Source organism: Drosophila eugracilis, unplaced genomic scaffold (assembly GCF_018153835.1).
Source record: "Drosophila eugracilis isolate 14026-0451.02 unplaced genomic scaffold, ASM1815383v1 contig_498, whole genome shotgun sequence".
In the NCBI taxonomy this organism is placed as follows: Eukaryota; Metazoa; Arthropoda; class Insecta; order Diptera; family Drosophilidae; genus Drosophila; species Drosophila eugracilis.
In genome coordinates this window covers 1321154-1337637 of record NW_024573369.1, presented here as the reverse complement: position 1 = coordinate 1337637, position 16484 = coordinate 1321154, and the positions used below count along the sequence as shown (strand labels likewise).

The 16484-nt window shown below is 38.9% G+C and overlaps 4 protein-coding genes across 35 annotated transcripts in view; 2 read left to right on the top strand and 2 right to left on the bottom strand.

The window, feature by feature from the left end:
* LOC108116772 (disks large 1 tumor suppressor protein) overlaps positions 1–11428 on the top strand; it is a 39061-nt gene extending 27633 nt beyond the window's left edge. For 13 of the 31 annotated variants that reach the window (XM_017228877.2, XM_017228893.2, XM_017228869.2 and 10 more), the window contains 8 exons: positions 40–142; positions 1188–1262; positions 2277–2321; positions 4293–4373; positions 6948–7097; positions 7157–7439; positions 7504–7595; positions 7663–11428. In XM_017228877.2, the coding sequence (XP_017084366.1) occupies positions 40–142; positions 1188–1262; positions 2277–2321; positions 4293–4373; positions 6948–7097; positions 7157–7439; positions 7504–7595; positions 7663–7769 (936 nt within the window). In that variant the 3' untranslated portion in view covers positions 7770–11428. Of the gene's footprint in view, positions 1–39; positions 143–1187; positions 1263–2276; positions 2322–4292; positions 6920–6947; positions 7098–7156; positions 7440–7503; positions 7596–7662 lie in introns of those variants that run through there. The other 18 variants (XM_017228980.2, XM_017229051.2, XM_017228847.2 and 15 more) reach the window with 9 other exon arrangements.
* Positions 11429–11507: 79 nt separating this feature from the next.
* LOC108116931 lies at positions 11508–13394 on the top strand. Of its 2 annotated transcripts, XM_017229080.2 has the most exons (3): positions 11508–11832; positions 11887–12051; positions 12109–13391. In XM_017229080.2, the coding sequence occupies exons 1-3, from the start codon at positions 11781–11783 to the stop codon at positions 13137–13139; spliced, it is 1248 nt and encodes a 415-aa protein (XP_017084569.1). In that variant the 5' UTR covers positions 11508–11780; the 3' UTR covers positions 13140–13391. The 2 variants fall into 2 exon arrangements, with proteins under 2 accessions (XP_017084569.1, XP_017084577.1); XM_017229088.2 differs by having other exon boundaries at positions 11508–12051; positions 12109–13394.
* A 36-nt stretch (positions 13395–13430) lies between these two features.
* LOC108116965 (putative gustatory receptor 10b) lies at positions 13431–14811 on the bottom strand. Its single transcript, XM_017229124.2, has 3 exons — positions 14452–14811; positions 13661–14392; positions 13431–13605 (listed from the first exon to the last, which is right to left on the bottom strand). Exons 1-3 carry the CDS (start codon positions 14716–14718, stop codon positions 13447–13449), a joined length of 1158 nt encoding a protein of 385 aa, XP_017084613.1. The 5' UTR covers positions 14719–14811; the 3' UTR covers positions 13431–13446.
* Positions 14812–14880: 69 nt separating this feature from the next.
* Positions 14881–16281, bottom strand: LOC108117073 (gustatory receptor 10a). Its single transcript, XM_017229249.1, has 2 exons — positions 15206–16281; positions 14881–15146 (listed from the first exon to the last, which is right to left on the bottom strand). The coding sequence occupies exons 1-2, from the start codon at positions 16262–16264 to the stop codon at positions 14988–14990; spliced, it is 1218 nt and encodes a 405-aa protein (XP_017084738.1). The 5' UTR covers positions 16265–16281; the 3' UTR covers positions 14881–14987.
* Between the last annotated feature and the right edge of the window lie 203 nt (positions 16282–16484).

The following is a 16484-nucleotide window of genomic DNA, read 5'->3' as shown; positions in this document are numbered from 1 at the left end:
AATCTTAACTAATCATTATATTTCTTTCTGTACTTTCAGCAATCGACATTGGATCGAAAGAAAAAGAATTTCACATTCTCGCGCAAATTTCCGTTTATGAAGAGTCGCGATGAGAAGAATGAAGATGGCAGCGACCAAGAGCGTAAGTAGACCAAGTCCAAGGGAAGCCAGCAGTCCGACTCTGTCACAGACTCGATCGTTCGCTCTTTCTCCGGAGATGGCCAATAATGGGAGAACATCAATCAACTAAATCTCAATCCAAGGCGTTCTTTTGTTTTAGTCCTAGGCTTAAGGCTCAAAGATTTTCTACTCTGTCGCTTTCTCTACTCAATTTCTGACTGGATATGGATGAGCGTGTGTGTCTGCTATAATGGGCGGGTGTTTCTGACTGACTTCGAGAGTGTGTCTGTTCTGTTAACTATAAGAAAGATTTACATGTTTTTTAAGACATCTTTCGTGGAGAGCACAAATTTTGCACAAAAAACCTCACGATGTCCTTGTCCCATAAAGTTATCTTTTTTCTTACTTGGCAATGGTGATTGTTCTTAGTTTACCCTCTCATGCCGTAACAAGATGTGTTTATGTTATCAACGTATGTTTTAACCATTGTTTATGTGTCATAAAAGTCGGTTCCTTAAAACTATTCAACTTATTGTTAAGTCATTTGTAACTTGTGGGCATGAAAGGTTAACGATTTACTTTACATTCAGCAAATATTTGTGAAGAATAGTCATCAGAGGCTTACAGTTGTTGTATTATTTGTCCTGTCCTGAGTTGATGTTTTTAATTTATTCAAAATAAATTAGAAAAATGTTTCGTTTAATGTTTCTGGTTGAGATGTTTTACTACCCACATTGCTCCCTCCCAATTCTTATATATTTATCGTTTTGTTATGCATTTTATATGATTTCCATTTCTTGTTTATTTTCATATATGTTTTTACCCCACCGAAACCCGTGATGTCCGAAAACACTCATCCGATTCACATTTACCAAATCCTGGATATATACCGATCGAATCCATTGATGAACCAACGAATCAACCACACTGAAACATCACACACATCATCACCAAAAAAAAACAAAACACACCACACACTCATTTCCTGTCCCATTCGATGTGCTTGGATGTTGGATGTTGTATTATCTATCTTGCGTGTGCCCCGATCCCGAACTATTAATGTTTAGCCAATGGAGTTGTGAGCAGCACCAGCGAAATTGACATCAACAATGTCAACAACAACCAGGCGAATGAGCCGCAACGTAAGTGCCGAAGTTATCGCAGGGAAATATTTCCGAACGGAGCCGATATCGGCGATATATATATATATCTGTATATATCAAGGTCTATCCGCTTGTAAATGTATTAAGGTGTCAGGGCTTCTCAGATGGTCTAGTCTTGGTTAACAATCACACAAACACCTGTAAACGAAAACACACAAACACACACACACTTTGTATACATTTTAGACAGTACGCTATAGTCACACGATCTTACTAACCGTTAGTCGTTCGCGGGGAGTTCTATAGTTCATGGCCATCATCGTGTATATAGTCTTGGATTAAGCTAAAAACTAAAAACAAATATTAAGAAGAAACTTTAGCTGTATCCCGAAGAGCGTTCTTCAGCGGCAGAGTTGCACGATCTACATCAATGTACAATCATACATCGATACATCATCACCGAACCCCCATCGAGATGAATCCAAGTTGATTTCGTTCTTTAGTTCATTTAAAAAGCTTTTTCTAACGCTACTCTCTACTGACAGTACATCTAACTTCTTATCGCTCGTCTCTCTATCAAAATATCAAAACTATAAACTCTGTGTCCAGCTGCTTTCATCAAATATCTACATCACTACGAATTTTAAACAGTTTTTAATGATATCTAGCAAACAACCTTTGACTACTTGCCATCCTGTTCTAATAACTATAATACATACAGAAGTAGAAGGAGCCTTCAGATGGTTTCTCCAACTTTCGAGATGATCCTGAATGGTTCTTACATCAAGGTTACATATGTTACCAAGTGTGACCATATATCTTTATGTTTGCTTTGAAAGCAATAAGAATAAGAACCATTCAGGATCACATTTTTGAACCAAATAATATTAATAATATAATATATAATGTTGTGTGTACCCCAAAATGAACCGATCTCCACCGCTATTCTGTTTTAAACTGACAAAACCATATCTGTTTCGATTTCTTCTCTTCTGTTTTCTCTCTTTTTCTCTTCCCTTTCGGTTTCTCGTTTGTTTTCTCTTCGTTTTCTAGCCTTTATGCTTTGCTACACACAAGACGATGCCAATGCTGAAGGAGGTATGTACTCGATCAGAAGAATTTACCAACATATACATATCGATATCTAACTATATAATCTATAACTGAGTATATCTCTATCCATTGAACATAAAACAGACCTAACATAATGCTAACTTTTCGATTTACATAACTTTAACATACATAGAATTGCATTTGCTGTAAGAAAACACTAACACAGTCTCAGCAGAAAGACATACGATTAACCACAACTTACCTGCATATATATATACATACATAACATAACTATTTACATACATGCATACATCAAGACATCACACGTGATTAACGGTAATTTGATTTTTGTGTTCGTTCCGTTCGAAGTTTTGGGTTCTCAGCGCTTTTTATTTACGATCATACATACATCTGTACATCACATGTCTCTGGCGATCTTACATCACTATCTATCGCTATAAATACATGTCAAGATCTTCCAAATCTATATATATAGCCCACTATATTTCTATATATCTAACCGATCGACGATGAATGGATCGTCCAAATGTAACTTTCGAACCAACTCTATCATATGCATGTTAATGTCCATTAAATGTACACTAAATGTATAAAGGAAATCATAAGAAATATGTAAAATGATGTATACATCAGATTTGCATATGAATATATGAATAGAAGTTGTACAGGAAGTACATTAAATCTGAACATCAGGCAATGATCTTTCAAGGACAAGGTCTTAGTGTTTTAGGTTTTTCTCCTTTTAAGTTACATCTTTCGATTGCCCTGATTGTTCGCATACTATAATGTACGATATACGGACATATTGATGACAGAAAATCAAACTATACCATTTCGATTCTCAACTCGCTGTTCGTTCTTTTATTATCCGCTTGTATCACGTCGTGTTTCAATGTTGCCACATACACACTCGATGCGATATAATATAATACTGTACATACTAACTATATAGATGTAACTCTGGAATGGCGTACTTTTGGTGTGAACAGATACAGAACAGATCAGATTCATTATAAATACAGAGATACACGCCACAGCCAACCGAAAGAAAGTTTTCCTTGGACAATTCTCAGCTCGGGATGCTCACTCACTCAAGACAGAAAAGAAAACTCAACTCAACTCAACTCTCCTTTCATTTTCTGTTCCTTTTCGAGTTTCATTTTTGATTTTCTGTTAAGTTCAGTTCTTTCAGTCAGCCACAGACACAGACAGACAGTAGAAGATATGAGTAAAATGGTGATTTCGATTTCGATTTGTTGTTAATCCTTTGGTATTTTTGTTCTTCTTCTTTTACATTTAACCCCTGTGTCTGTGAACTACTTTGAATTCTTGTGTTGTTTGCCTACTACTCAACTACTACTACCAACCAACCAACCAATCAACCAATCAACCAACCAACCAACAAACAACAACAACTACTACTACTCAACGGCAACAACAACTACTACCGTTCGAATCTACTACTATTCTACTACTATGTCTGCTACTATATCTACTACCGTTTTAAAATTGTGCGTAAACGTAAACGCAACGTCACTCCACATCTGAATATATATATTTGAATATATCCATGATGGAACCAAACACCAAACATAACCTTAATTTGTTCTTTGTAAACCTCTGTTTAACTCACGAAACTTTCTTACACTCGATTTCCCATACCACTCACACACACACACACACACTCGAATATCAATATCTCGCTCTCTCTCAATCTCTCTATATATATATATATATAAATATTTAACTTATCAAACCAACAACCAACCAATCGAATTAAAAACAAATTAAACCAACAATATGACCACCGATATATATCTCTATATGTAAACATATATATGTATATTTGTTATAACCATGCGCCCACGAACTGCGACAACAACCAACTACTACTACTACTACTACTATATATAACTACTACTACTACTGCTACTACCTACTACTAAATTCTTCTAAATCTGCGCCATCATCGCTAAACGACTAATCACTGCTCAGGCGAGATTATCTACAGGGTGGAGCTACCCGATATGGAGCAGATAACTCTGATCTACTTGGAGAATAACGATGCTGACTATCGTAAGTCGAGCATCTGAACAATCAACAATCACAAACAAAAAATCTAAATCTAAACCACCAGAAACAACAGCAAACAAAATAAGCAAAAAAACAAAAAATACAAAATAAAAGCAACAAAGTCTCTTCTATTTTTTTTGTAAAACTAGTGAAAATTACAACAAAGCTTATGTTTTCCTCTACTTAACTTAACAAAACAAAAAACCTTAAAAACCTTAAAAACCTAAACCGAAAGAATGAAAGTTAAATATTTAGTTGTGAAATCCAAAGAAACAAAATTTTGCAAGATCAATATTCCTCTTGGTTTATACCTTTTTGTGTTCTTTCTTTGATTTTCCTATCTTGGCTATCTCTTGCTTTGTCTCTCACTCATGCTGTCTCACTACATCTCTCTCTATCTGTCTCTATTTCTCTGCTATATAACTATCTCTATCGGCCTGTTTCGTTTGCAGAGTTAACCTTTTTGAAAGGCTTTTTCGGTAGTTTTTCGTTTTTCTTTTCTTTCCCTTCATTGATTTCATTTTTGTATATTAACTAGGATAAAGTCCTCTTCCTCTGGCAAGTAGAATGATTATTTTTAGCAGAGAAATATTTAATAATGTTTTTTTGTTTTTATTATCATGCCTATGATGCATACAAAAAACTATTCCCAAGTTTAAATTGGAATTCCTCCCTGGACACCACACACTTTGAGTTTTAGTTACCCCCAAATTCTAGAACTTATGATTTCGTTATCAGTTCCTGAAATGTTGTGAATTGTTGATAGTTGCGTAGAATCGAATGATGATAGCAAATTTTGTGGAACCACAAAAAAAAAACACACAACTGACACTCTCACACCATGTATCGTTTGCCTAGTTTTGGGTTTCCTTTTTTCCTGTTTTCTTTTTGGTTGCCACATTGCGTAGTATCACCCGAGCAGCAACAGAAGTTGACCCATGGATCAGAAGATCGCAATACCCACCCGAATGAGCTGAGCTTAGAGTAATATTTCCTTTTGCCTGGATAGTTGTTTGTCCCGTGTCCTTTACTTAGTTAGCTAAAAACCCTCACCTTGTCGACATAAACACCTCCCCTCCCCACACACACACAAACACTTTTTATCACACAGATCTATCTATATAGATATATATATATAGTGTAACTGGACCGATTCCAATGCTCAGTTGGTTTGTTGTTGTTTTTTTTTATGTATTGCTCGTCTCGTGTCGTGTCTTTTTTGCATGTGTCCAAAGAGAAAACAACCACCCACAGCAAAAATTGTTTCCAATTCGAGGGGAAAGACCATCAGATTAAGTTGCCTCCCCCCTCCCAACCTTTCGTCTTAGAGTCCAGAGATAATTGTGAATTAAATAATGGCGGGCTATGAGCCCAACCAACCCAAAATGAAGCTGAAATAAAGGAATTGTACAAATCGAGGGAGTTTTATTTGCCTTAATCGAGCAGTTGTTAATCCATTTCGTATAGCACTCGACGTACCGTGCGTCAGTAAATGAGTACCCCCTCAAACTAATCTGTGAGTGAGTTCTACAAGGCGTCAAGTGAGTAAATCCCCCTCTTTCTCCCCTCTGCTTAGAGGAAGTGTGCGACTGTGTTACCTCAAGAAAAAAACAATCCAAATAACTGGGTTCATCCTGAGCTAGTTCTAATGATCTAAGAACATAACCTAAACACACTCACTCATAACACACACACACACACACACATGTTGTCCAAGTTTTTGTGTGTGCCATGTATGTAAGATCATGATGTCATGTATGTAGTATGTAACCATGTAAGACTCTAACCCAATGTGCCCACTGTCTGTTAACTGTTTGCTCGTAGATCGCCTGCTCTATGTCTACATAATTATCATTTCAATATCTATATCTTTATATATATATACATATATGGCCTAAAACATACATACATAAGTGTAGTAGCTTTTGGTTACCATTTCACATTTTTTGCATTTACATATTTGATTTATTTCCATTTCGAATTTAAGTTTCATATATTTTAAGTTTTAAGTGACTTCTCCTTAGGAACCAAAACCCCAATCGAACATAAAGCATTTTTGCCTCCTTTGCTCGATTTATGATTTGTTTTTCGGTAAGCACAGTGAATGCTTGATAAGTGCCATATGACTTGACAAGTATTTGCCGGTTTCTCGATCTTTTTTACTTTGCAGTTTCAATTTCATTTATGAAAACGAAAGATTTCTTGTAAATTTTTGTGTGCCAGAGCTTAGATTAAACGAACCTCTAACTTATAGTTACAAATTCTCCCACTCTTCTCCCTAAATCCGTAGAAAGCAACTTCCAATTAGTTTAAATTAACAATAGAAACTATTTACATATATACATTCCTAACTCTAACTGACTTGCCTTGATCGGTAACGATCTCTTTTAATAAATATTAAAGTCCCAAAGTTGCAACATAGACCGAAAAATAGAAAGTTTGTTTTGTAGAGTCCCCGAGATAACCCCACCTCCCATTTCCCACTCTCCGTTACCCACTCATTTAGAACACTTTGCGATGATGTATAGAGCACCTGCACGCCAAGGTCCTAATCCAAGTTCTTAACCTACTTTCCAGCTTCCGAGGAGAACGTGCTGTCCTACGAGGCCGTGCAACGTTTGTCCATCAACTATACGCGCCCGGTGATTATCCTGGGACCGCTCAAGGATCGCATCAACGATGATCTAATATCGGAGTATCCCGAAAAGTTCGGCTCCTGTGTGCCACGTGAGTATCTGAGAAAACAAAATAATCATTTTAATCATCTTCTTATTTCTCCTCCTTAGACACCACTCGACCCAAGAGGGAGTACGAGGTGGACGGTAGGGACTATCACTTTGTGTCCTCTCGCGAGCAAATGGAAAGGGATATCCAGAACCATTTGTTCATCGAGGCGGGCCAGTATAACGACAATCTATATGGCACCTCGGTGGCCAGTGTGCGCGAGGTGGCGGAGAAGGGCAAACACTGCATCCTGGACGTGTCCGGAAATGCCATCAAGCGCCTGCAAGTGGCCCAGCTCTATCCCGTTGCAGTGTTCATCAAGCCCAAGTCGGTGGACTCTGTGATGTAAGTTTTTGATAGTAGTTGTAGCTTTAAGGTTGAAGGTTCTTACTAATATATACTTCTACAGGGAGATGAATCGTCGCATGACGGAGGAGCAGGCCAAGAAGACTTACGAGCGGGCTATTAAAATGGAGCAGGAATTCGGCGAATACTTTACGGGTAAATGAAGAACCTACCAAAAACAAGCATAGAGCTTTTTATCTACCTTTTATTTTCCTATTCACAGGCGTTGTCCAGGGCGATACCATCGAGGAGATCTATAGCAAAGTGAAATCGATGATTTGGTCCCAGTCGGGACCAACCATTTGGGTACCTTCCAAGGAATCTCTATGACCAACAGCCACCACAACTTGGACACTGCCGCCTCGAGTTCGATGCCGACCGGTCTCGAGAACAACAATAGGAGCAACAGCAGCAGCAACAAATCAGCAGCCACAACAGAAGACGCCGCACTGATGATCCATTACAGTAACAACAGCAACAGAAACAACAATAACAACTACTACAACTACAACTACAACAACAACAGCAGCAGCCACAACTATAACAACATTGACGACAACAACGACAGAAAACGGAAACGGAAACGGACTAACAAACTTGACAAACATATAGACAGTAAAAATTTATAACGACGCAGCCGCAGCAGCCAACTTAATGTAGCAAATTGTCCAAAGCAATTTTATTTGGATGCACTCATTACAGTACGATCATGTGAACGTACATCCAGCAGCTAGACAAGGATGGAAGGAAATGAGCGAACATCAGAGCAAAGCATTTTGGCATCGTAGGAATATGAGTTGAGAGTTATGGGGGTGTTCAAACTGAAGCGGACAAAGGTGTATAGTTTTTAGTTAGAACAAAGTTGGATATAAACAAAAGAAGAGAAGCGAAATATAATATATATATATATATATATACACACCACTTATATAGACTAAGATCCGATTATAGAAAGCATAGAGTCGAGAGTCGAAGGAGAGAAGGGCTTCGAGGAGTTCGTTAAGCGCTAGAGTGTTGTTTGTTTATGTTGATGTTTATATACGAGAGCCAAGAGTTATAGCGAGTTAGTTATGTTGACGATAATGTGTTTTTTGATATATATTGATCTATATAATATATGTAAACATGCAGGCACAGGTATAGGCATAGGCACTGGCACTGGCACAGACACCCCCCCGAACCATGCACACCAATAATGTTTTTTTGGGGTTTAATGGTGATGCTGATGCCGATGCTGATGCACAAGTGCATTTGCATGGCAAGGTGGTTAACTTTAAGTACGACAATGTTTAGTAGCTGACTACGAGAAATGAAATGACGACGATGACGGGACGTGAAGGCGGTTCTAGTTATGGTTATGGTTATGGTTACGGTTGCGGATCCAGCGGATAGTCAGAGATTGACGACGATAACGACGATTTACGATTACGATCTAATGATAATGATATTGATGATGAATATCGAAGCTAATAACGATGGAAGATGATGATGAGAAGAACGTTGGTGCATTTGTTGTTAGATGTATGTAATTTTTCCCACTCGCCTTTGCCTAAAAGCAACACAAAACTAAAAACCAACAAGAACTATAAAAAAAAAAAAACAACTTAATAAAACATGCGTATGATAAATACTAGAAACTAGTGGAAAAGTTGCATATAAAAAGAAAACCACAGACATTCATTCACACATCTACTTACTATATATATATATCTGTACCATTTAGCCTATAGTCCGCAAGAGATCGTCGAAACAAAGTCATTTTACTATATAAATAAACACAAAACATCCGCATAATGTAAACTACGACAGCAAGCGGTTGGAAAGAGAAGGAAAAAAGAAAAGAAAAGAAATGGAATTTGTTGTCGCGTTGATTTAAATCTATATAATGAGTAATATATTGTATATTTAACAATCTATGAAACAAATATAGTATGTAGATAATACAAACACACATACACACACACGAACCCATACAAACATACATGGATTACCGTTGCGGTCTAATTTTATACACATACATACAAACACCACACCACACACAAGACAAATCGAATTGCAAAGGCAAATAAATAAATGAATAAGGAAGAGGATGTAGAAGCGAAAGCGAAAGCGAAAGCGGACAAGAAGCAGAGCTGGAGATGAGATCAACTCAAATTAGATAACTATACATATATTTGCTGATTAATTTATATAAACCAATTTACGATTTATAGCCAACGCACAGTAAAAAGAAAAAGAAAAATAAGAAAAACGAAAAACAAAACACATACGAAATTTGTTCGAAAAAATTTAGCAAAATTCAAGTTGAGTGTTAACATTATTATTCATGCGAAATATGCATATAAATATTATTATTATTTTTTTTTTTTTTCAACTCTGTCCATCTCTCTTGCTCCCTATCTTACTTATTATCCTACTTCGAACATATATAAATATATTTTTTTTTATTTAACTTTTTTGTATATTGCAAAAACGTCGACGACGCCACAGCAGCAGCAGCTATGGATATTATTTCAAAAATATATACATATAACTATTATACAAATAAAGAATGAAAACAACAAAGCATTATAATTTTCACAATGTCTGCGCCGAGAGCATTGTTATATTTAATAAACAAACAAAAAACTAAAACAATGATAAAACAAAATACAAAACTATGCGAATAATTTCCACTCTAAAATGAAAATAAGAACAAGAAACATAAAAGAAGAAGGAGGATAACCCGCTAAGTGTAATAAACAAATCGAACTTCTTAACTTCAATTTGATACATCCAACTAGCATACGAAAGGCATTGCATTAACTAACATTAGACGAGATGAGAGATGAGGAGTTAACTATAGATAACCGCTTAACAGGGTGCGCCCCACGTCTTTTTTGGGTGACTATTCGTAGCAAGTGATTTTTTTTCGCTCAAAAAAAAAAAAAAAAAAAAACGGAAAAACTAAAAACTAAAAATATTTAAATCAAGGGGAAGGCCTATTTTCCAAGCGGTTCTTCCGAGAGAGAGAGAGACGCCCCCGAGAACCCAAGAACTCAAATCACTTTTCCAACTAGCCTTAGATTTTACTAAACTAAACATGAAACCCTCGAGAACTAACTATCAAGCAATTATCAACTAGATAAAGAAAATATATATATATTTAAATTAGATCAAGGAGCGGCTGACAAGGGAAGCAAAATCGAGAAACCCCAATTCGCCCCAGATGATATATATCTATATATATATATATATATATCCTATCCACTAACACATACGCGCGCGCATACAAAGCATGGGAAAGCGTTTCATCAAAATTGTGCCTTTTCTTTTTGTTGTTGTTGTTGTCGAATCGAATATCGAATATGTCGAATATCGATGAAAATATACACACACATTGACACATGTACGGGCAGCTTTCGTATGGTTTCCGCTCACATTTATGTATGTACATCCCCGTTAACATCACATTTACATCCCGACCCCCACTGCCACCCCAGACCCATTCAAGCCCATCCAAAATGCAATGTTTTTTGCTAGTCATACACCTACGAAGAGGAAAGAGTTAAAAAGAAAAACGAAGAAACCCTTAGCCTTAGCGATGAGTAAAGAAAGTAAATCAAATTCAATTTTGTTGAAGTTCGCATACGGATCGGCAGTAGAGCTATATATGTGCTATATATAATAGTGCAAACCACAAAAAGAAAAACAAAACATAAAAAACGAATGGAAGTAAAGAGTTTAAGAATTGGGTTGATATATATACATATATATATACATGGGCAAAATAAAAAAAAACAAAGAAGAAAGAACACACACAAGTACACCCAACATATGTACAATACTCATGTTCATGTGCGAGAAACAAAAAATATTGAGAGACCCCATGCGGCCTCAAAAGCGTTTTCATTATGTATTATGTCAAATGTAATTTGTTCATCAGCGGATGAAACACTCGCCCACACCCCAAAAACACACTCGAAATAAACCGTAATAAAAATACGTAATCATATGCCTTGGATTTTCCTTGTTTTCAGCTGGAAAATGATTTTCTTTAATTAACTTTGGAAATTCTTCAATTTTTATAGCATACTTTTTAGGGCTTACAAAATGCTGGACCATCATTTTGAATCGGACAATTCTTAACAAATAAAAGCTTCTAAAATTCCTATAAAATTTAAAAATATTTCAGTAATGCTTAGTTAATCCAACTAAGTAGGCTTCTACCCTGCTGCCGGTCAGTTTGTTTCCCAGTTCAAGTAATGGAATCGACTATATTAATATCCATGTAAAATTCGATCTCAAAATTCATCTTCCGTTCTCCTTTTTTTCTTTGTGCATTTCGATTGAAGTCACGCCATGGCATACACCATCAGATTGGACTGGATAAGGAAAATCCTGAGTACATGCGGTACGAAACATTGTCGTAGTAAAGACTGCTTAAAACATATGTTAACCCTGCTAGACATTGCTGGCAAACCAAAGATCTGCAATGAAGAACCCATGTGGCGGGTGATCAGGAACAACTCAAGCACGGCATCCGGTGGCAGTGAGTCCCGCAAGATGGGAAGGATCAGGGCCAAGACGCCCTACAACGAAGCACCATTCAGGGTCAACACATCTCCAAATGGTAAGTAAAGCATAAAGCCAGAGTTAAGTATATGAAACTCTTTTCTGTTTTCTACAGTTCATCTGGTAAGGATCCATCCCTTGGTTAAGGGTCAGAACAAAAAGCCGAAGCGCCTGCCCACCGATAAAGCAGCCACGATGAGGAAGTACAATGCACAGAGGAGAGAAGGGCAGCTGGCACAGACCATGCGATCACAGGATCCCAATGTTGGTCTCAGACCAAGCTCCACTATACCGTTAAAGATCTTCGGAATGGCCCCAAAGGAGCGCATTCAGTTTGATCATCTGTCCAGAGATGTCCAAACGCCTTCTCAACTGGCCATCGATTTGTTGAAAGCCAAAAATATGGAAAGGATGGTACGCGACTCACAGTCCAGGCTGTTGAACGAGCGGGTCAAGAAACTCTTTGAGAAGCATGAAGAAACCGAGGCAGAAAGGAAGAACCAGATAGGTGATAGGTCAGAAAAATCGGAAAATGATTCCCAAATCATGACAATGGAACTGGGACAGCAGGAGGCCGAGGGATTGTTGGAACTACTGAAGAAAGCAATATCTCTGGGATGTTTCAACTGCACGGATCACTCGGAGGTGAAGTATGTGAAGATCTCAAGGATTCAGACGAAGCTGGAATGGAATGGCATGCGTCCCAGCCACTGTACTATCGATTCCTTTACCGCAATTAGTGGCAACAAAAGTGAGAATTCACAGTCTACCACTGACTACCACATGCACATCCGCTGTGCCAAGATGCCAAGGCCACCACCAAAAACGATGGCCAAAAAATCCAACTCCCAGTTAATGGCCTCCACTTTCATGAAGGATGAACAGCGACGTCTGGATCGATTGAAGGCTGAGAAGGAGCAGTTAACCATGATCCATGATCCAGCTAAATGCTCTGATTTGGACATTAGCTCGACGATTCTCGATCCCAAAGTTTTTGTCACGAAAAGTCTCGACCAGCACGAGATTTCGTCGGCTAATCCGGACTTTAGCTTCTCATCGGATATCGTGGAAAATCCAGATATCTTCTCACAAAAAATGTCAAAAAGAGGAATAAGAAAACCCAAGCCTAAACTTTTTCCAAACTGAAATCGAATTTTCGTGGAAATTATAGCATTAAAAAACTGAAGACTTAACCAGTTACAATTTTAAATCGGAGACATTCTTATAGGTTTTATAATTTTTGTCATGGCTTAAAAACTTTAACTAAATCTATTAAAGTTTTAAGATTTTATCTCACAATTTGGGTTTGTTCCAAAAAACTCTTGGTCTAAGTCCCCTAAGTTCATATTTTCCATGTTTTTGTTTCCCCAGAGATCCAATTCCTTCGATTAGCTTGGTAATTAGCCTAATTAAAACCAAGCAACGATAAGGTGCCGACTACGCGAGGGTTAATTTAGCCACGGATATATCCGATCTGAATGATAATGACGCCGTAGGAAACGCTGCAGCTAATCAGGGCAAAGGCACACCGCATATCCATTCTGAACATTCCCAGCACTTTGTTCTCCGACGAGGCTCGTCTAATGGCACGTCTCAAAGCGGACATTTCCCACTAGAAAATATAATACAGATATATGCCATATATATATGCTATTATAACTAATCACCTGTCTGTGAACCGCCTTGGAGTTGACATCCTGCCTCTGGAGTTTGGGACTCCGGCAGATTTGGTTCTCTTCGGTCAGCAGGTTTTCACAGATAATCTGCAAAAGCAGGGCATCAAAAAGTTTGACCGAAATGGACATGACTGTGAGCAGGATCTTCAAGTTCCAGCCACACAGGCCCAAGGGCTCCTCCCGCTGCACAAAGAAGGAGTAGCCCAGATAAATGGTGGCCGTGTTGAAGTAGACTTGGTAAAACAGGACGACAGCCACCAGCCAGGCGAACTTTCGATGCACTCGCCTCCCAATCTCCATCAATTGCTCATGTCTGCGTAGTTTCCTCATGAATTGGAGATAGTTGCCTGGCTCCTGCTGTCTGTTCTGGCGCAGTGCCTCACTCACATTGAGAAGGACTAGGATGTAGGCCACTTGAAAGGAATCCCTGGCCAGGGAGTTGTAAACGTAAAAAAAGTTGGCCAACAAGTCAGACACTTCAAAGGGTCGCAAGCCCCAAATCATCAGGACACTCAGCGCAAAGTTGAAGTTGTGTATGAAATTGTGGATCTTGGCCAGGAAAGCCAGGCTGTAGAAACGACTGTGTTCCTTCAGCTGGAGGTCTTCTTCCAAAATCTCGGACAACTCGTTATATGCCTGGCACACCTCTTGTTCCCTTAGCAATCGCCATATACTTTGGACTATGATTATCAGCAGCTGCAAATTAACACTGCAATTGCACAGCTATAAAGATGTAATTTCAAATTAAATAATCATAAAACCTAATCCCTATTTTTGCCCACCTGAATTACGAATGTCTGCCGCCTGAATGTTCCCTTTGCAAAGTAATTCGTGGCGTATATAAAATAGAAGTAATACATTCCCAAGTTTACGATCATGATCACCCAGTTGAAGATCTGCAAAAGTCGGGAATACACCAGACGCCTCCGAGTGGGGCAATAGTAGTGACAGAAGCAGCCCAGCACCAGGGTCAATCCCATCCAGAAGCGCAGAGCCAAGCGGCACAACTTGCCCACTTGCATTGTGGCCAGTAACTGAAGGCAGGGCATTGTTCATCGTTCATCGTCCCGAAAGGAATACATTGGCCACCCCTTGAAATCCTTATCTGAGCAAACAGTAAGCTATTGGACTGATATCTTCAAAGGACACACCTCATTCACAAGGTTAAACTTAGCTGCCATTAGCATTGAGGTACAAAAGAACAAATTAAATAGAACTTTCCATTAAATTGTTATATTTGAAAGCTCAAAAGTCTACAAGGATTCCTTATAGTAGGTAATAAATTCGGTTTAACAATCTTTTTTTTTAGGAACTTCCACTAGGACTTCTTGCGCAGATAGAGATCGAACTGCACCAGGGTTATGAAGTAGGAGAAGGCTGTGACTGCAATGAGGTAGACCAACCGACGATCCAGATGCAAAAGGCCACAGAGCATAGGCGGTTGGTAGTTGAGTAGCTCCAGGGAGAAGTGTTCTATCTAAAAAATATTTTTTACTAAAGTTTTCTTTTTATATTTTCAGAAATTCAATAGCTAACCTCCCTGGACAGCCGCTCATCCCTTTCCGGTGGCTCAGCGAATCTCCGCACAGTCAAGGCAACACCATCCAGCTCCAGTTTGATATGCTCATTGACCAGGGTCACGATGTAGGTGTCTATATAGAAGCCAGTGGCATAGACGGAACCCACAACCACCGGATAGCTGACCTCCTCCAGCGACTGTTTGGCCAGCATATGGAACAGAGTATAGAAGTTGGTAAGATTGTTGATGAGGGTGCTCAACATGAGGCCTATAAGCTGGAACTGATGCATTCTAAAGCTATCCTTTTGCAGGTCATTTATCTTGCGGCATCTTCTCCGCAGCTCCTCCAGACGATCACTCAGCTCGCAGCAGCGATGGAGAAGCATTCCTCCAGGTCGCAGGCCATCCATCTCGTCCCTGAGTGCTCCCAACTGGAGATTGAACTGCCTGTAGTACTTTAGCACCGAGGCATTGATCCAATAGCAATAGTCAGCCATGTTCTCTGTATAATTCCACAACACAAAGGCATAGATGGCGAAATGGACTCGCACCTGGCTAACCGAAGCCTTCTCCCCGTACTGGGCAAAGATGCCACATACTTGGATCATCATCATCAGATTGATCAGGCAGAACTTGAAGTACATGAAGAACTCAAAAGGTTTCTTCGGTTCCTGCGGGGCATTCTTGAACACCTGCTCCAAGTGCATCCTCTGCAGCGTGCATCTCTGATTGATGGCCTCAAAGTGCACGGTATTGGCCACATAGGTCACGATAACAGTGGCATACTTAATCGCGGTATTGGCAAAGCTCACATAGAACAGCAATTGCAGGCGACGGTCTAGAGTGTCGGTTAAAGTCCGGAAATGGTAACAGAAATATCCTGGCAGCACCACAATCAACAGCATGCTAAACAGATGTCCATACAGAATCAGGAGCACCTTTACCCCTCGTCTCAATGCCTTCTGAGGTACGTAGTCTATCACAACTTGGCCATAAATCAAGGCGTAGACATGTCCGTATTGGTAGAACTTGAATTCGTGTCGTTCCCAGAAACTCCGGTCATCCGGCGATGTCATTACGGCTCTGCTTTTGTCAACAAACTGAGGAGCTCTTTGTTTTTTGGTGTTGCGTGTTTTTGGAAATGTTTGTGGAAATTATGGTAAGGGAAATGGCAAGGTCATTGTCTAATTATTGGAGATGCCAGATACGAAAGGCTCGAAAAAAGGTGTTAGGTTGAAGGCTTAGTGGAGGGAACTAGCCTTAGCTTGGTTTCTAGATTCTGATTGTTAAATATTT

Coding starts and splice junctions, on each gene's coding strand:
- LOC108116931 (XM_017229088.2), top strand. CDS start 11,781: ATGGCATACACCATCAGATTGGACTGGATAAGGAAAATCCTGAGTACA. Junction 12,052..12,108: donor GGTCAACACATCTCCAAATG/GTAAGTAAAGCA, acceptor TGTTTTCTACAG/TTCATCTGGTAAGGATCCAT.
- LOC108117073 (XM_017229249.1), bottom strand. CDS start 16,264: ATGACATCGCCGGATGACCGGAGTTTCTGGGAACGACACGAATTCAAG. Junction 15,147..15,205: donor ATGAGCGGCTGTCCAGGGAG/GTTAGCTATTGA, acceptor AATATTTTTTAG/ATAGAACACTTCTCCCTGGA.
- LOC108116965 (XM_017229124.2), bottom strand. CDS start 14,718: ATGCCCTGCCTTCAGTTACTGGCCACAATGCAAGTGGGCAAGTTGTGC. Junction 14,393..14,451: donor GGCAGACATTCGTAATTCAG/GTGGGCAAAAAT, acceptor ACATCTTTATAG/CTGTGCAATTGCAGTGTTAA. Junction 13,606..13,660: donor CCAAGGCGGTTCACAGACAG/GTGATTAGTTAT, acceptor TATATTTTCTAG/TGGGAAATGTCCGCTTTGAG.